The sequence below is a fragment of the Triturus cristatus genome, chromosome 8 (assembly GCF_964204655.1).
Source record: "Triturus cristatus chromosome 8, aTriCri1.1, whole genome shotgun sequence".
In the NCBI taxonomy this organism is placed as follows: Eukaryota; Metazoa; Chordata; class Amphibia; order Caudata; family Salamandridae; genus Triturus; species Triturus cristatus.
The window spans coordinates 276,143,051-276,157,741 of NC_140591.1; the positions used below are offsets into that span (position 1 = coordinate 276,143,051).

A 14,691-nucleotide genomic window follows, 5' to 3' on the forward strand; every position below is an offset into this window, starting at 1 on the left:
GTGGTAGGGGAAAGCAAAAATGGACATGCTGCAGTGAATTTATCAAGACTAAATGCAAGTGGCTGTGATAGTAGGCTAGATGTAGGTGTCCAATTGAATCCTATCGATGTTATCATTGTGCCAGACAGGGAAGCCCTAGGAACCAATTTTTAAGACAGAGCACTACGAGTAGCTCCTGTATCAACCAAATACCGATCAGTAGAGCCCAAGACATTTGCATCAACATAAGGACCTATCTGATCTACTGGGACCTCATCCGGTTCCTTACCCCATCCTAGGCATTCCTATGCATAATCAGAATCCCCAAGACCATCAGCCGAATAATCAGACATTTGATATTGATTTCGTCTATCAAAGGTATTAGAATAATTTGGTCCGTGTTCAACTGCCTCAAACCGGGGGCGAAGGCCTATTCCTCCCCTATTTCCTGAATTCCCTAGGCGTCCTCTCATGCTTCCTCTACCCCGTTGATACTGCTGACCTCGCAAAAGGGGGCACTCAGAACGCCAATGTCCAATCTCTTTACAATAAGCGCACTGATCAGAAGACAAACTTGATTGAGAGAAAGGGGGTACACCAGGAGTATATACTACACGTCCGCCTCTACCACCACCTCTGAATGGTGGACCATATACTTGAGCCAACATAACTTTCGTCTTTAAATCCTTTACCTTCTTATCCACTTTGTCTTTTGCTTCCAATTCCTGATGCTCATAATACTGGGCCATAGTCAAAAGGGAAACTGGGGAAGACGTAGTCCACAAACTCTCACTGGCCTTAAGGCGACTAGCTATTTCTGGCAAAATGTTAGCGACAAATTTGTCGACGAGCAGATGCTTACCCGTGTCATCTGTCAATGACTGCCCACTAAAGTCATGTAATGTCTCTTCAAATCCTGTAAAGAAATCAGAAACTGACTCATCCTCTTTCTGTTTACAAGGCACGAACGTTGTCCAATCTATTTTCTTAGGGGGATAAGAGTATTCAACTTAGTCACAATAGCTTTGGGAAGATCTAATATCTCCTTATGTTTCTGTGCAGGCTCTCTAGCCATATCTATTTCTTCCAAATGGACCCAAGTATCACCATATGCTACATTATCATCTATTTTCCGAATTGTTCTCCACATATCAGGGGGCAAAATAAGTCCAAAAAGCATATCAATATCTGTCAAGGTCATAGTGCAGGAGCTAATGGCTCCTTCCACTTCTTCATAGAAAGCGGGTCAGGCAAAGCAGCTTTAAGAGCCATAACATCTGCTCTACTCCAAGGAGTATAGACCCACTTATAGACAAAATATCCCTTTGCATCATCTGAATCTGTATCAGCACTTGTTCCCGCACCCTTCGGAGGAACATACAGAGGCGCAGCTTCACGCATCGGTTTTACAGTAACCACAGTATCACTAGGGTCATTGTCTGTCCCCAAAACTTCTACTTTTTCACTGGGGTCTGAGCTGTTTGTGCAATTTTAACTTTACTAGCTGATTTTTGCTCCGCTTTTAAACGTAGTGAATCATGTCTTAATTTAACCACGCACCTAATTAGATCAGGTATATTTGAAAAAAGGAAAGTTGCATCATTTAATTGTTTATAATCCAAATTGATATCAGTGGGCTCTAAGTTTTTAGAAATGTTTCTAAAACCAAGTCGTACCTCCCAAGTGAACTTCTCTGCAAAATATAACTACTTTAAATCCTTCCACTGCTGAACCATCGCTACAAGGTCTGGACCAGAAGTAGTCCAACAAGCTTCTTTGCGTCAGTGGATCTGATAGTAGCTTTTTCGTCAGTAGTCAAAGTAGAGTCTGCCGCCCATCTTGCTTATCTAAGTCTTTATCATCTGAAGAAAAATGTTCTTCTTCAGAAAGATCATCCCCAGGGGCAGAGGGAAACTTATACGGGGCGGAGGTCGATCTAACAAGATGGAATCCTCCTGGCATTATGCAGTGGTGTGTCATCCTGAAGGTGCACAGTTGTCTTCCAGGTACTATAGTCAAACATATGACAACACACACATAGCTCTGTCATATTGAACCTTTAGATTAGATAGCTACACAGTCACTCAATAACCTGTCTTAATTACTCACTGCTGTAGCTTGAATTTGTCTTACTTTATGTTCTCTATTATTTAGTTAGGTGTTTTGTAAAGTGTCACATGCGACCACTGGGTTCCCTCCAGGATCTTAGGTCCTACAAAACAGAGAGGGAGATGAGTCAGGGCTAATGATAGTATTCCATTCCAATAACGCTGTAACAGAAAAAATTAATTGGACTTTTTTGCCTTTTAATGAAGGTTTTCCTGTAGTAGTCAAGATGGATTCAGTAGACGTGAATCAGAGACTTCACCAACTGGAAATAGGTTCCCAGAGAAAGGCTAGTTTTTCTTTTTTACTCAAACTCTTACATTTAGAATCCTATTCTCTTTAATGTGTTATGAAAACCCTTCTCCTGTTAGGTCAGGATTATAGTAAAATCTGAATTTTGACTGTAAAACCTTCCTTTCAATGATTTTGTAAATAATGTGTATTTCTTTTATTTGTTTCCAGAGCTACTGAGCTTGTATTTCAAACTGTACCTTCAACCATCTAAAGATATTAACAGAGTCTTAGTGGCCCGGATTATTAATACTCTGACCAGAGGTTGCTGTTCACAGACTGACGGTTTACAATCTAAGTTTTTCAGTTTCTTTACAAAAGCAATTCTTTGTGTGAGGTAAATTAATTTTATTAAATTATTTTCTATAATTCTTGGGATATGCTCTTCTGCTATGTATTATAGGTGTTGACAAATGATTAATTTTTTTTGTGACCAAGACTTTCAACAAAATGCATGTAAAACATTAAACAACCTTACCTTGTAATGTAGGAATGCGATTTCCCCCTTGTATGTAAATGATGATCTGTGTGTGTGTGTATGTGTATATATATATATATGTTTGTATATGTGTAGGTGTATATGTGTGTGTGTGTGTGTGTGTGTGTGTGTGTGTGTGTGTGTGTATATATATCTGTGTGTGTGTGTGTGTGTGTGTGTATGTATGTGTATATGTATATATGTATGTATATAAATGTGTGTGTGTGTAAAGGTCTATAAAGTTGACTGCTGTTGATGCCCCAAGAGCTATTAACCGTTCTGAGAATCTGCTGCAATCATGACAGTACCCTAATGATGCATTTATGATGACAAGGCTTAAAAACACTAGTGAGTGGATTCTAAGCAACTAAAACCTCAACTTTATTTGATATTTTAGTTAAATTACATGGGTGTGGCTGCAGTTTGGTTAGGACGGCATAATTATTTGGCAGATTTGGTGTGGGCAGTTGTCACAACTTTGGCTAACTGTGTGTAGTCTTGCCACAGGTCTCATGATAGATTTTCCAGCGATAATTTGCTCAGTTGTGATGAACAGTAGGCTGGGAGGGCAGTGAATCATTGGGCAGTCAATTGTTAGGCTTTGTGCAAGTGGCTAGATCCTTTAAGTTAAATAGCTTAGTGATGTATTGAGAAGTTAGTTAAAATTGAGATGTACCATGTGAAGCATGGGGAAGACGTCAAGTGATATGAGAGATTTAGATGAAACCTCAAAAATCTTCAATGGCTGTTGAAATTAATATTTTCAGGGAATGGGCCTTCCTGAGCTCCGGAATGGACTCATCGTCCCAGAGACTGTCAAGGCTCATTTTGGGGAGGCCGGCTGTTCTGGCTGTCCTAAAGGGTAGAAGCAGGGGTTTCAGAGGTTCCCTGGGGTTGAGTGGGCCTTGGGGCTGTTGGAGGCCCTTTCCGATGACGTGCACCAGAGAGAAACCCGTGAGCAGACCTGGCAAGAGACATCAAAGATGACTACCGCTGACCGGCCGCCCTGAAACATGGGGAATTGGCAGCTGGAAAGGGAACAACCTAGCACTGAGGGCCACAGATGAGTTAGTGGCCGGCTGCACAACAAGGTTTGGAGGAGGCACCTGTCCTGTGCTTCATGGGGAAGCAGGGGCAAACAAAAAAGGGGGTGCAATGCAGAGGCTCAAGATTGGGCTGGTGGGCCCAGTGAGCTAAACCGTTCTTGACTGCCAGGGCTGCCGCCCTTGGAGAGACTCCTGGAGAACATTATTCCGCAAGGGGAAAGGGAGGCACAACCATAACCGAGACATAACAGACTTTATTTTCTAGAGGAGTCACCCAAGACTGGCAAAGAGAGAGAATGGAAACAGCCATCACATTGCATGCATTACAATGCATGCGATTACAACATGGGCAGTACAACGACCGTGCTGTTACACCGCAGTACCATTACAACGCAAGTCGTTAGAACAACTTGCTCTAGGGGGCACTCTAAACTAAGGAATATTAAAATTTACTATTCAAACACCTTCCCTACTGTTGCACACACTGGAGGTGGAATAGTAAATTATACTATTCCTAAATCCAGCAAGCCCCCTGGAGCAAATGGTTGTAACGACTTGTTGTAATGGTACAGCGATGTAACAACGAGGTTGTTGTAACAACCGCGTTGTAATCGCATGCGTTGTAAACACATGCGATGTAAAGTGCTATATTCAGAGAGACCGCTCCTGGAAGTTTAGAGGATGGTTGTAGCAAAGAAGATGGTAGGATAAAGTTTGCTCATTCTGGCAGCCGTGCATGAGGTGCAAGAAACAAGATGCATAGACTTTGGTCTATGCATTAAGTTACCTCAGTCAAGGCTACCCTCTTGAAGAAAATGATTGGGATGGTGGAGAATAAGGTGTAAGTTGTGGTGCATCAAATCTTAGGCTGGAATCAGAGGTCAGGGAACAGAAGTTGAAATACTATGCCATCCCTGCATTAGTGCGACTTGAAACACAGCTAGAATATTTGGAGACTACCTTGACTGCTCCAAGTAGACATCTGGTTGGTGTTCCTGAGACAGTGACAGGAGGTTCCCTTAAGGCAAATGATACATAGGTTTCTCTTCCAGGGGATCCTCATCAAAGTCATAAGCACTAGAATATTCCCGCCTTTGCGCGGGACCCCGAAAACACAATCATATATGTGATAAACATATATGCATCTATATATATATATATATATATATATAAGTAAATGCAGCCTTTCATAACCAGAGCTGAATAGTTCTGTAAAGACTCCCCTGTATATCATAAATAAACTATGAAATATAAACAATATATCACAAAAAACAGGGAAGAAACCGCAGCAAAGCATGTTTGAAAACTGTTTTTAATGCTTAGCATTTAGCCCAAAACCTCAGATAGGACTGAAAGCATGGACAGCTCACAGGCTGCATTGTAGAAAACCAAAGGCTAGAAAGCTAACTCTTAGCAACATAGAAAAACTGGCACCGTGCCTTTAAGGCAGCCATGGCCCCTAGCTTCCCATCATGCCTCAGGGGTGACAGTTAGGTCAGTTGTTCTTTCCGGCTCCTTCAGTCAGGACCCTGGTTACACAGCTCCACTCTTTTCTGGTTTTATTCAGAAATTTTCTACCTTTTTCAGAAAATTTTTAACTCGCTTCGACGTCTTTCATCCAGTCAAGTAAGGTGTTTGCTTTTTCTGAAATATTTTTGGCTTTTTTTTACCACTCAAAATGCCATCCCTTTTTGATCCCTGCCCTTCTTGTGGAAAAAAGAAGGCCAGGTCAGACTCTCACTCGGTCTGTATTCTTTGCCTGCCTAAGGATCATGTCCCAAAGACTTGTCCTCATTGCCAGTCTCTCTCTAAAAGAACTTTAAAGGACAGAGAGAGGAGTCATCTCTATGGATTGGCGGAGAAGGCTTCCAGAGGCAGGTCTCCGGTAAGAAAAGGCTCCAAGAGGCCCAGATCCTCTTCTAGACCCTCAGCGTCAGGCTCGGCGCTGAGAAAGCAGCCACCGGAGGGGCATGCAGCGAAGAAAAGACCGTTGATAGCGGGCTCGCCATCGAGAGAACGCAGACATGAAGGTATGTCATCGACGTCGAGAGTCCGTCAGCCTCCGCTGTCATCAACCCGGCGACGATCGGCGTCGAGGAGTTCCAGTTCACCGCCTGCTTCAAGACGTCGATTGGCTTCGAAGAGCCAAAGCCCTCCGCCGTCGTCAACTCGGCGTCGAGAGGCAGCAGACCTCCGTCGACGTCGGTTGGACGTTCGACGTCGAGAGCTAATAGCCCTCCGTCGCCGAGACGACGTTCGACGTTGAGGAGAGAAAGTTCTCCGCCGTCGCAGACCAGGCGGCGATCGGCGTCGAGAACGAGACCTCCGACGTCATCCTACGGCGTTCGACGTCGAAGACCAGAAGTCCTCCGCCGACGTCATTCCAACGTCGTTCGGCGTCAAGAGCTAGCAGCCCTCCTCCGTCGTCATCCCATCGACGTTCGGCGTCAAGGAAAGTCCTTCGTCGCCGTCGAGGCCACATCGCTAGACGTCGAGACGAGGAAGTATTCGCCCGCCGTCATGGCTCCATTCGGCGTCGACACATTCAACGCCAAAGAAGACAGTCAGCGCTGAGACCGCTCCCTGGACCTGATCGATCCTCGACGACTAGAAGATCTCGATCGACGTCGAGGAGGCCTCCGTCGCAGCGGGATATACGCTCGACGTCGAGAGCACCATCGCATAGATCCTAATGAAGGTTCAGTAGTCTTGGTGACGGAATCAGCGTCAAGGCATTCTTCTTCTCACTCCTCGAGACGCCCTCATTCTCCATCTGCGTATCCAGAACATCAGAGGAGGTCGCGACAGAGATCCCTGTCGCATCACAGGCCCTCTCCTTCTATACATCTGTCTCCAAGATGGCTTTTACCAGTTCATCACTGGAGTAAGACTCCGGGAGGAGCAGCGAGAAGGGAGTACACAAGCCCTGTCCACAGGTCCCCTCTGCAAAGATTAGTGCAGGAGGTGGATAGATCGCCTTTGCCGGTACGCCACCACCGTGCAGGTAGATCTAAGGAACGCAGGCCTCCTACGTCACATCACCACAGAAGAAGGTCTCCCTCATGGTCATCTTCCTCCACCCACTCTTCTAAGAGGGACTATTCGCCTTCTCTATCGGACAGCCCTCAGTCGCGAGTGTCTCCGATAGATGACATTAACACATCAGGATGTGCTGCAGAGAGGGGCTCAGAAGCTGAACATTGCAATGTCCACTCCTCAGGTGGCAACTACAGTGATCTTCGAGACGCTGCACCAAAGATCTGCTTCGCGTCCGTTGCTGCCTCTGGTTCCGGGCCTTATGGAACCAGTAATGAACATTTTTCTGACCCCTTTAACGATTAAAGCTGCACCGGCCAGAATCCAGAAGAAGTACAAGCCGGCTGATACAGACCCGGTGTTCTAGAAAACGGATCCACCTGCGGATTCCGTGATAGTTGCAGCGGCACGCAAGACGCACACGGTTTCTGCTCATGCGTTGGTCCCTCCAGACAAGGAGAGTAAGTCCCAGGATTCTTGGGGGCGAAAGTTTGTGGCTCGGCAGCCTCTTCTCTCAAAGTCTCTAGTGCAGCAGCCTTATTAGGTCGATACGACCGATCCTTATGGGACTCTTTGGATCGGTTTAAGGAAAAGTTACCAAAGGAAGATCAGAAGGACTTTGAAGAGATCATTACGAAGGGCTCCTTGGTGGCTAATCAGATGATTAGTATTGCAGCGGATGGTGCCACACTATCGGCGCATTCGTATGCGCATGGAATTTGTGCGAGAAGGTCTGCCTGGCTGAGGCTTACAGCCCTTAAACTGGATGCTCAGCAGAGGATCCTTAACCTGCTCGGATGAAGAAATGGCTAGGATGAAAGCCGAGTTGGACACTTTGAAGGCGGTGGGGCTAGAAAAGAAAAAGGAGTTCCGAAGAAGGTACAGGCCCAGCCAACGCAAGGGATACCAACAGAGGGTTCAAACCCCTCAGTGGTCCCAAGGCAAGAACCAAGGGCGGTCGCAATTACAAGGTCGAAAGTCTACCAGAGGTAGAGGGGGTAGCCAACAACAATGCTCCTCCACCACTCGGCCTACAGGAAAACAATGAGCCAGAGCTTCCTCTGACGCCGTTGCCCACTCCAGTGGGAGGAAGTGTTTCGCAACATCTGAGCGAGCGGTGCAACATAACGAAGGATCGTTGGGTGCGCAGTATACTGCGCAATGGATACGCACTACGTTTCCGTGTGTCTCCAAAGGACATTCCTCCGAAAAAAATCTTGCCCTCACCAGCTAAAATTACTACGTCAGGAAGTGGTGGCGCTTCTACAAAAAAAGGCCATAGAGAAAGTTCCCCTCTTGCAGCGAGGAAAGGGAGTGTACTCCAGGTACTTCCTTGTGCCAAAAAGAGATCAGGAACACAAGTTCAGACCAATCCTGGACCTGCGGTCTCTGAACAAGCTCATCTCAAAAGAAAAATTTTGCATGCTGGTGCTTCATCAAATATGTCCACATCTGCAAGCAGGGGACTGAATGTGCTCGGTGGATCTCCAGGATGCGTACTTCCACATTCCTGTAACTCCTCATCATCGCAAATTCCTGCGATTCATGGTCGGCAACAGTCACTACCAATTCAGAGTGTTGCCCTTTGGGCTAAAATCTGCCCCATGAGTCTTTACCAAGTGCATGGCGGTGGTAGCGGCAGCTCTACACAGACGAGGGCTGTTTGTATATCCATACTTGAAAGGGCCATCTCCTCAGCAGGTAAAGAGCGACTTCCAAGTGTGCCTGACTCTGCTCCGCAGGCTCGGCCTGCATGTCAATATGGAAAAGTCAGTTTGCCAGCCGACACAGGTGATCCATTACCTGGGCTCCGTCCTAAATACAAACCTAAGAAAAGCGTTTCCTTCGGAGCAGAGACTTTTATCGATTCGGCAGAAGTGCGAAGTTCTTCTCCAGACCAATCGCCCGACGGTCCGGCAAGTAGCATCCCTATTGGGATCAATGGCATCTTGCATATTCCTCATTCCCAACGCCAGGCTGAGAATGAGACCTCTACAGCAGGATCTGGAGGACAAGTGGGACCAGACTGCCGGTTTCTGGGAAGACAGGATTGTGCTTTCACAAGCAGCAAAGACATCTGTTCTGTGGTGGACTCCTGTTCCCACCCAGTCCTTGGTAATGGATGCATCGCTTCAAGGATGGGGGGCGCATATGGATTGCCTACAAATGCAAGGACGGTGGTCCGTCAAGGAGCAATCATACCACATAAACATGTTAGAGCTGCGGGCGGTCCATCTAGCCCTGAAAGCTTTTCGGCCTTGGATCATGTCCAACTCAGTCCTCGTCCAAACAGACAACACGACCACCATGTACTACCTCAACAAGCAGGGTGGTACGCGCTCTCGCCCTTGCTCCCTGGAAGCTCAAAAGATATGGCATTGGCTTCTAGCCCGAGGCCTCTCCGTCACAGCGGTGCACCTTCCAGGGGAGCGGAATGTGCGAGTGGACGCACTCCGTCGGCACTTCGAAGATCAGCCAGACTGGGTGCTAAACGACGAGGTAGTGGCAGAAATTTTCCGTCAGTGGGGTCAGCCTTCCATAGATCTGTTCGCAGACGATCTAAAAAAAAATGCCACGCCTTCGCCTCCAGGTTCCACCGTCCAGGGACGAAGGGGAAGGCTCTTTTGATGGACTGGTCCGGAATATTTGCATACGCCTTTCCTCCCCTGCCCCTGATTCCGAAGGTGGTGTCCAAGCTCATCCGGTCCAACATGTCAATGATCCTGCTTGCCCCGGACTGGCCTCGACAATGGTGGTACCCGGACCTGTTACATCTGTCGGTGCACCCCCACAAGAGGCTGCCTTGCAGGTCAAATCTGCTGACCAAGATGGACGGGAAGATCCTACATCCCAACCTTCCCTCACTGAACTTAGCAGCATGGCACTTGAGGTCCTGCAATATGGACATTTGAACCTGCCGCAGGACTGTATGCACATACTAAAGGAAGCAAAGAGACCTTCCACAAGGGCTTCGTATTCCTTTAAGTGGAAGCGGTTCTACCTGTGGTGTACTCGTAATAGCTTTAATCCAACCACAGGTCAGGAGGAGGTTATTCTTCCTTACCTCTTGTACTTGGCTAAATCAGGTTTGAAGTATTCATCGACCAGAGTACATTTATCGGCTATTACGGCCTATAGAAGGTCTCCAAGCCAACCTTCCTTCTTTCAACTGCAGGTGGTCAAGGATTTCCTAAAGGGGTTGAAGAAAGTGTATCCCCCTGTTCGACCTCCTTCTCCTCCTTGGGAGTTGAATCTGGTCCTCTCTAAGTTGATGGGTCCTCCTTTTGAGCCCATCCATAAAGCCACGCTGCAGCATTTGACATGGAAGACCGCTTTCTTAGTCGCGATTACATCAACGCGAAGAGTAAGCGAGATCCAAGCGCTTTCTTCCAAAGAGCCATATACTATCTTTCACCACAACAGAGTAGTATTAAGGACTCACCCTGCTTTTCTACTGAAAGTTGTATCTGATTTTCATATTAATCAGACAATTTCTTTACCATCCTTTTTTCCCAATCCCGCAGCTCCTGCTGAGAGGTCACTCCATTCCTTTGATCTTAAGAAAGTGCTTAAATTCTACCTGGAGGGAACTAAGGTTATCAGAAAATCAGACCAATTGTTCTTAAATTATGGTTCCATGAGGTCAGGTTTTCCAGCTACCAAGAGATCCATCTCCAGATGGATAGTGTCTTGTATAAAATTGGCCTACCAGCTGGCGAATAAACCCCTATTGTTGTCACCTAAAGCACACTCCACTAGGGGAAAAGCGGCTACAGTAGCTTTCTTGCATGATGTTCCAGTGGCAGAAATTTGCAAGGCAGCAACCTGGAGATCTGTGCATAAGTTCACAAGGCATTATTGTCTTGAATCCGACTCCAGAGCAGATACTCAAGTAGGCCAGGCCTCCTTGAGGAATCTGTTCAGATAACAGAAATGTCTGAATTATCAAGTTTAGTTGTCTGAGCTTGATTGTTAATGAATATTATTTTTCCTTTGCCCGCAGCGGATGAGGTGAGGCTCGCTATTCTATTCTAGTGCTTATGACTATTGATGAGGATCCCCTTGAAGAGAAGGATTAGTTACTTACCTGTAATCCTAGTTCTCTTCCAGGGGTATCCTCATCAAAGTCATAAGCAACCCTCCCGCTACCCCGGGCAAAGGATCCTTATTTTTAAGGGAATTGTCAACTCTTTGTGTTCTGGCTTTGTGTCACTGCAAAGAACAACTGACCTAACTGTCGCCCCTGAGGCATGATGGGAAGCTAGGTGTCATGGCTGCCTTAAAGGCACGGTGCCAGTTTTTCTATGTTGCTAAGAGTTAGCTTTCTAGCCTTTCTAGGCTGTGGTTTTCTACAATGCAGCCTGTGAGCTGTCAATGCTTTCAGTCCTATCTGAGGTTTTGGGGTAAATGCTAAGCATTGAAACAGTTTTCAAACATGCTTTGCTGCTGTTTCTTCCCTGTTTTTTGTGATATATTGCTTATATTGCATAGTTTATTTATGACATACAGGGGAGTCCTTACAGCATTATTCAGCTCTGGTTATGAAAGGCTGCATTTACTTTTGTTTTATATATATATATATATATATATATTACCTACTGGCGGTCGCCAGTAGGTAGTTATAGTTAGGACCCTGTTTCCATAGGAAAACCGCAACATTCTATTTGGAATAACTTTGGCGCCGGTCGACGAATCCTCGCGAAATTTTCAAAACTAATGGGGCGCTACGCTCCGCTCCTTCCCTGAAAGTCTCGGGGGGATTCGTCAAGCGGGGGCTGAGAAAAAAGGGGGGTCCCAAAACGCGTTTTTCCCATTCATTTTTCCATAGGACCTTTAGACACAGCTACAGCCCGAACGGCTGAACAGAGTTACTTGAAATTTGGCAGAGAGGTAGTCTACAGGTCAAGGAAGTGCCTTTTGTAGGTCTGGTGTAAATCTGTTCAGTAGTTCCTGAGAAAATAGCATTTAAATCAATATATATATCTGTGGCAGCTTACGGTGCGCTTACCGTGCGCTTACGGTAAGCTTACCGTACGCGTACGGTGCCGTGCGCGAGCGCGATTCTGATTGGCTGTTAGATCTTAGTAAACATTCGAATCGGTCGAAACCAGGAAGCGGCGGCCGCCATTTTCTCTCTCGCACTCTGAGGGGGCGAGGAAAAACAAAGGTTGAAAACATGTAAAGGGGCAGGTTAGACAGCTCCTAACCACCTAGCCTTGATTAAGGTGTCCCAAAAGAACCCCCAATGCAAAATATCCAATTTTTTTTTTCTTCGAAAAAACGCCGATTACGCTTACCGTACGCGTACGGTAAAAATTAATTATAAAAAAAAAATTATCCACAGTGTCCTTCCCCCGTGTGCAAAAGGTGCCCGAAGGGCACCTTTTGTGCATGACATAACAGTATTCCTGAAAAAGTAATAGATTATCTTTCACAACGAAGCGCATAATATGTCCTCCGTGTGCGGACGGTGCGCGAAGCGCATCGTGCGTACATGGCCCATCCAGCGTAACGTGGGCACGCGGTAGCGCACCGCGTGCCCACCGTGCGTGCACGGCACTAACTGCGTAAAGTGCGCGCACGGAACGAACTGCGTTAAGTGGGCGCGCACGCCACGAACGGCGTGAAGTAACTTAGCATTTAAAAAACCGTACAAATTCACTGAAAAAACCATAGGTTTCACACACGTTATAGTTAGGAATTAGCATTTAAAAAACCTTGCAAATTCAGTGAAAAAACCATAGGTTTCACACACGTTATAGTTAGCTGGACATTTTACTCGTAAAAAACCATTGAAATTCCCCCGTTATAGTTAGTGCAGGCAACTATAACTCACGCGACCGCAATCCTCTGCTGATGACATATGTGTCTTTATGAAAAAAAAATATTTGTAATATATGTATAGCTAAAATTTAATGGAAGAAGACATGGGCAAATAAGTGTCTAAATACAGTATTAGCATCAGCAGAGGATTGCGGTCGCGTGAGTTATAGTTGCCTGCACTAACTATAACGGGGGAATTTCAATGGTTTTTTACGAGTAAAATGTCCAGCTAACTATAACGTGTGTGAAACCTATGGTTTTTTCACTGAATATATGTGTGTGTGTATATATATATGTGTGTGTATATATATATATATATATATATATATATATATAATGTGATCAAGACCGGGTCTCCCGGTCGAAACGCGTCATGCTGTTGTCAGAAGAAGAATAAAAGCACTTTACTCTCTTAGTTACGGAGTGGTCTGTTCCTGTTACCTGCATTTTTGTGCATCGTGAAGGACTTTGGAAAGCATATATATATATGTGTGTATATATATGTGTGTATATATATATATATATATAAATTCACTTAAAAAACCATAGGTTTCACACATGTTATAGTTAGGTGGATATTTCACTCATAAAAAACCAATGAAATTCCCCCGTTATAGTTAGTTCAGATAACTATATCTCGCGCGCCCGCAATCCACTGCACATGATGTCACATATTACATCACTCATGACATGGTCAGTGGCATCACTCATGACATCACTGATGACATCATCCTTGTGATAGAGTGGCGGTCGCGCGAGTTATAGTTATCTGAACTAACTATAACGGGGGAATTTCATTGGTTTTTTATGAGTGAAATATCCACCTAACTATAACATGTGTGAAACCTATGGTTTTTTAAGTGAATATATATATATATATATATATATATATATATATATATATAGAGAGAGAGATGACTTTGATGAGGATACCCCTGGAAGAGAACTAGGATTACAGGTAAGTAACTAATCCTTCTTGAGGAGGGCGTTGTATTGACTGAATCCCAAGCAAGACTCAAGATACGCAAAGCATATAGGTTGCCCATGAGAGGCTTGATGGGATCTTTGGCACCAGATAAACTGTGATTTCAAAGTTCAGTAACCCCTCTGGAGAGAACAGTGTTGCCGGCAGCCAGAAACAAGAGAAATGCTACACTGTAGGTGAATGATGGTCTAATCTTCCCCATTTACAGTTAGACAACACAATGCTGAAGACGCTAGTTTCATGACCAGGCATGAAAGTGATGTTCCTGTTCTAGCTTTAATGGGTTATCTGAACAAGAATTTATTGGTTTTTGTGACTGAGGCCCATATTCAAAAGTAATCTGTGATCTGGTATTTATGGTGGTCCCTGTTCGTTCTCCCACTCCCCCATAAATCTCTTTACTAGGGCTTTTTTTTGGGGGGGGGGGGGGGGGGTGGAGGAAAGGGGGAAGTTATTAAGTCTGGTTTACAACTGGGTGATGTTTATTGAGGAACCATCAGGTTTTCAAATACAAAGGCAATTATCCTCCTAATGAGCCAAACATAAGCATGGTGCTTCGTAGGATTTTTACTGAAGAAAAGGTGTGTGATAAGGCAAACAGGCCAAAGGTACAGTCATAATAAATGAAGAGAGGAATTGGGAGATCAAGCAATGAAAAACAGAACATGCAAGTGAAATCCTATAGGCAGCTCTTTGAGGTAACTGCAGCCTGTAATATGAGAACACGTTAGCTTGTTTATTTAAAAGCATGCAGCTGAAGATCAGCATGGGTATTTGGAACCACAATGGCTGGTGGTAATGCAAGAAGAGATGTAGGGTTATACAACTAGAGTTAAGGAATAGGGAGGAAAAGTAGTGAGGAAGGTTATACAGTAGAAAGAAGCTTAGAAGGGCTATTGAAAAAGGAGTCTATGCTTGAGCACAATTCGAGAACTATGTCTGTGCTG

The 14,691-nt window shown here is 45.2% G+C and overlaps 1 protein-coding gene across 1 annotated transcript in view; it reads left to right on the forward strand.

Moving 5' to 3' along the window:
• The window catches only part of ATM (ATM serine/threonine kinase), a 1,586,045-nt gene that overhangs the window by 149,261 nt on the left and 1,422,093 nt on the right, over positions 1–14,691 (forward strand). Inside the window, exon 6 of the mRNA XM_085621514.1 lies at positions 2,548–2,713. Coding sequence (XP_085477640.1) covers positions 2,548–2,713 — 166 coding nt within the window. The remainder of the gene's footprint in view (positions 1–2,547; positions 2,714–14,691) is intronic.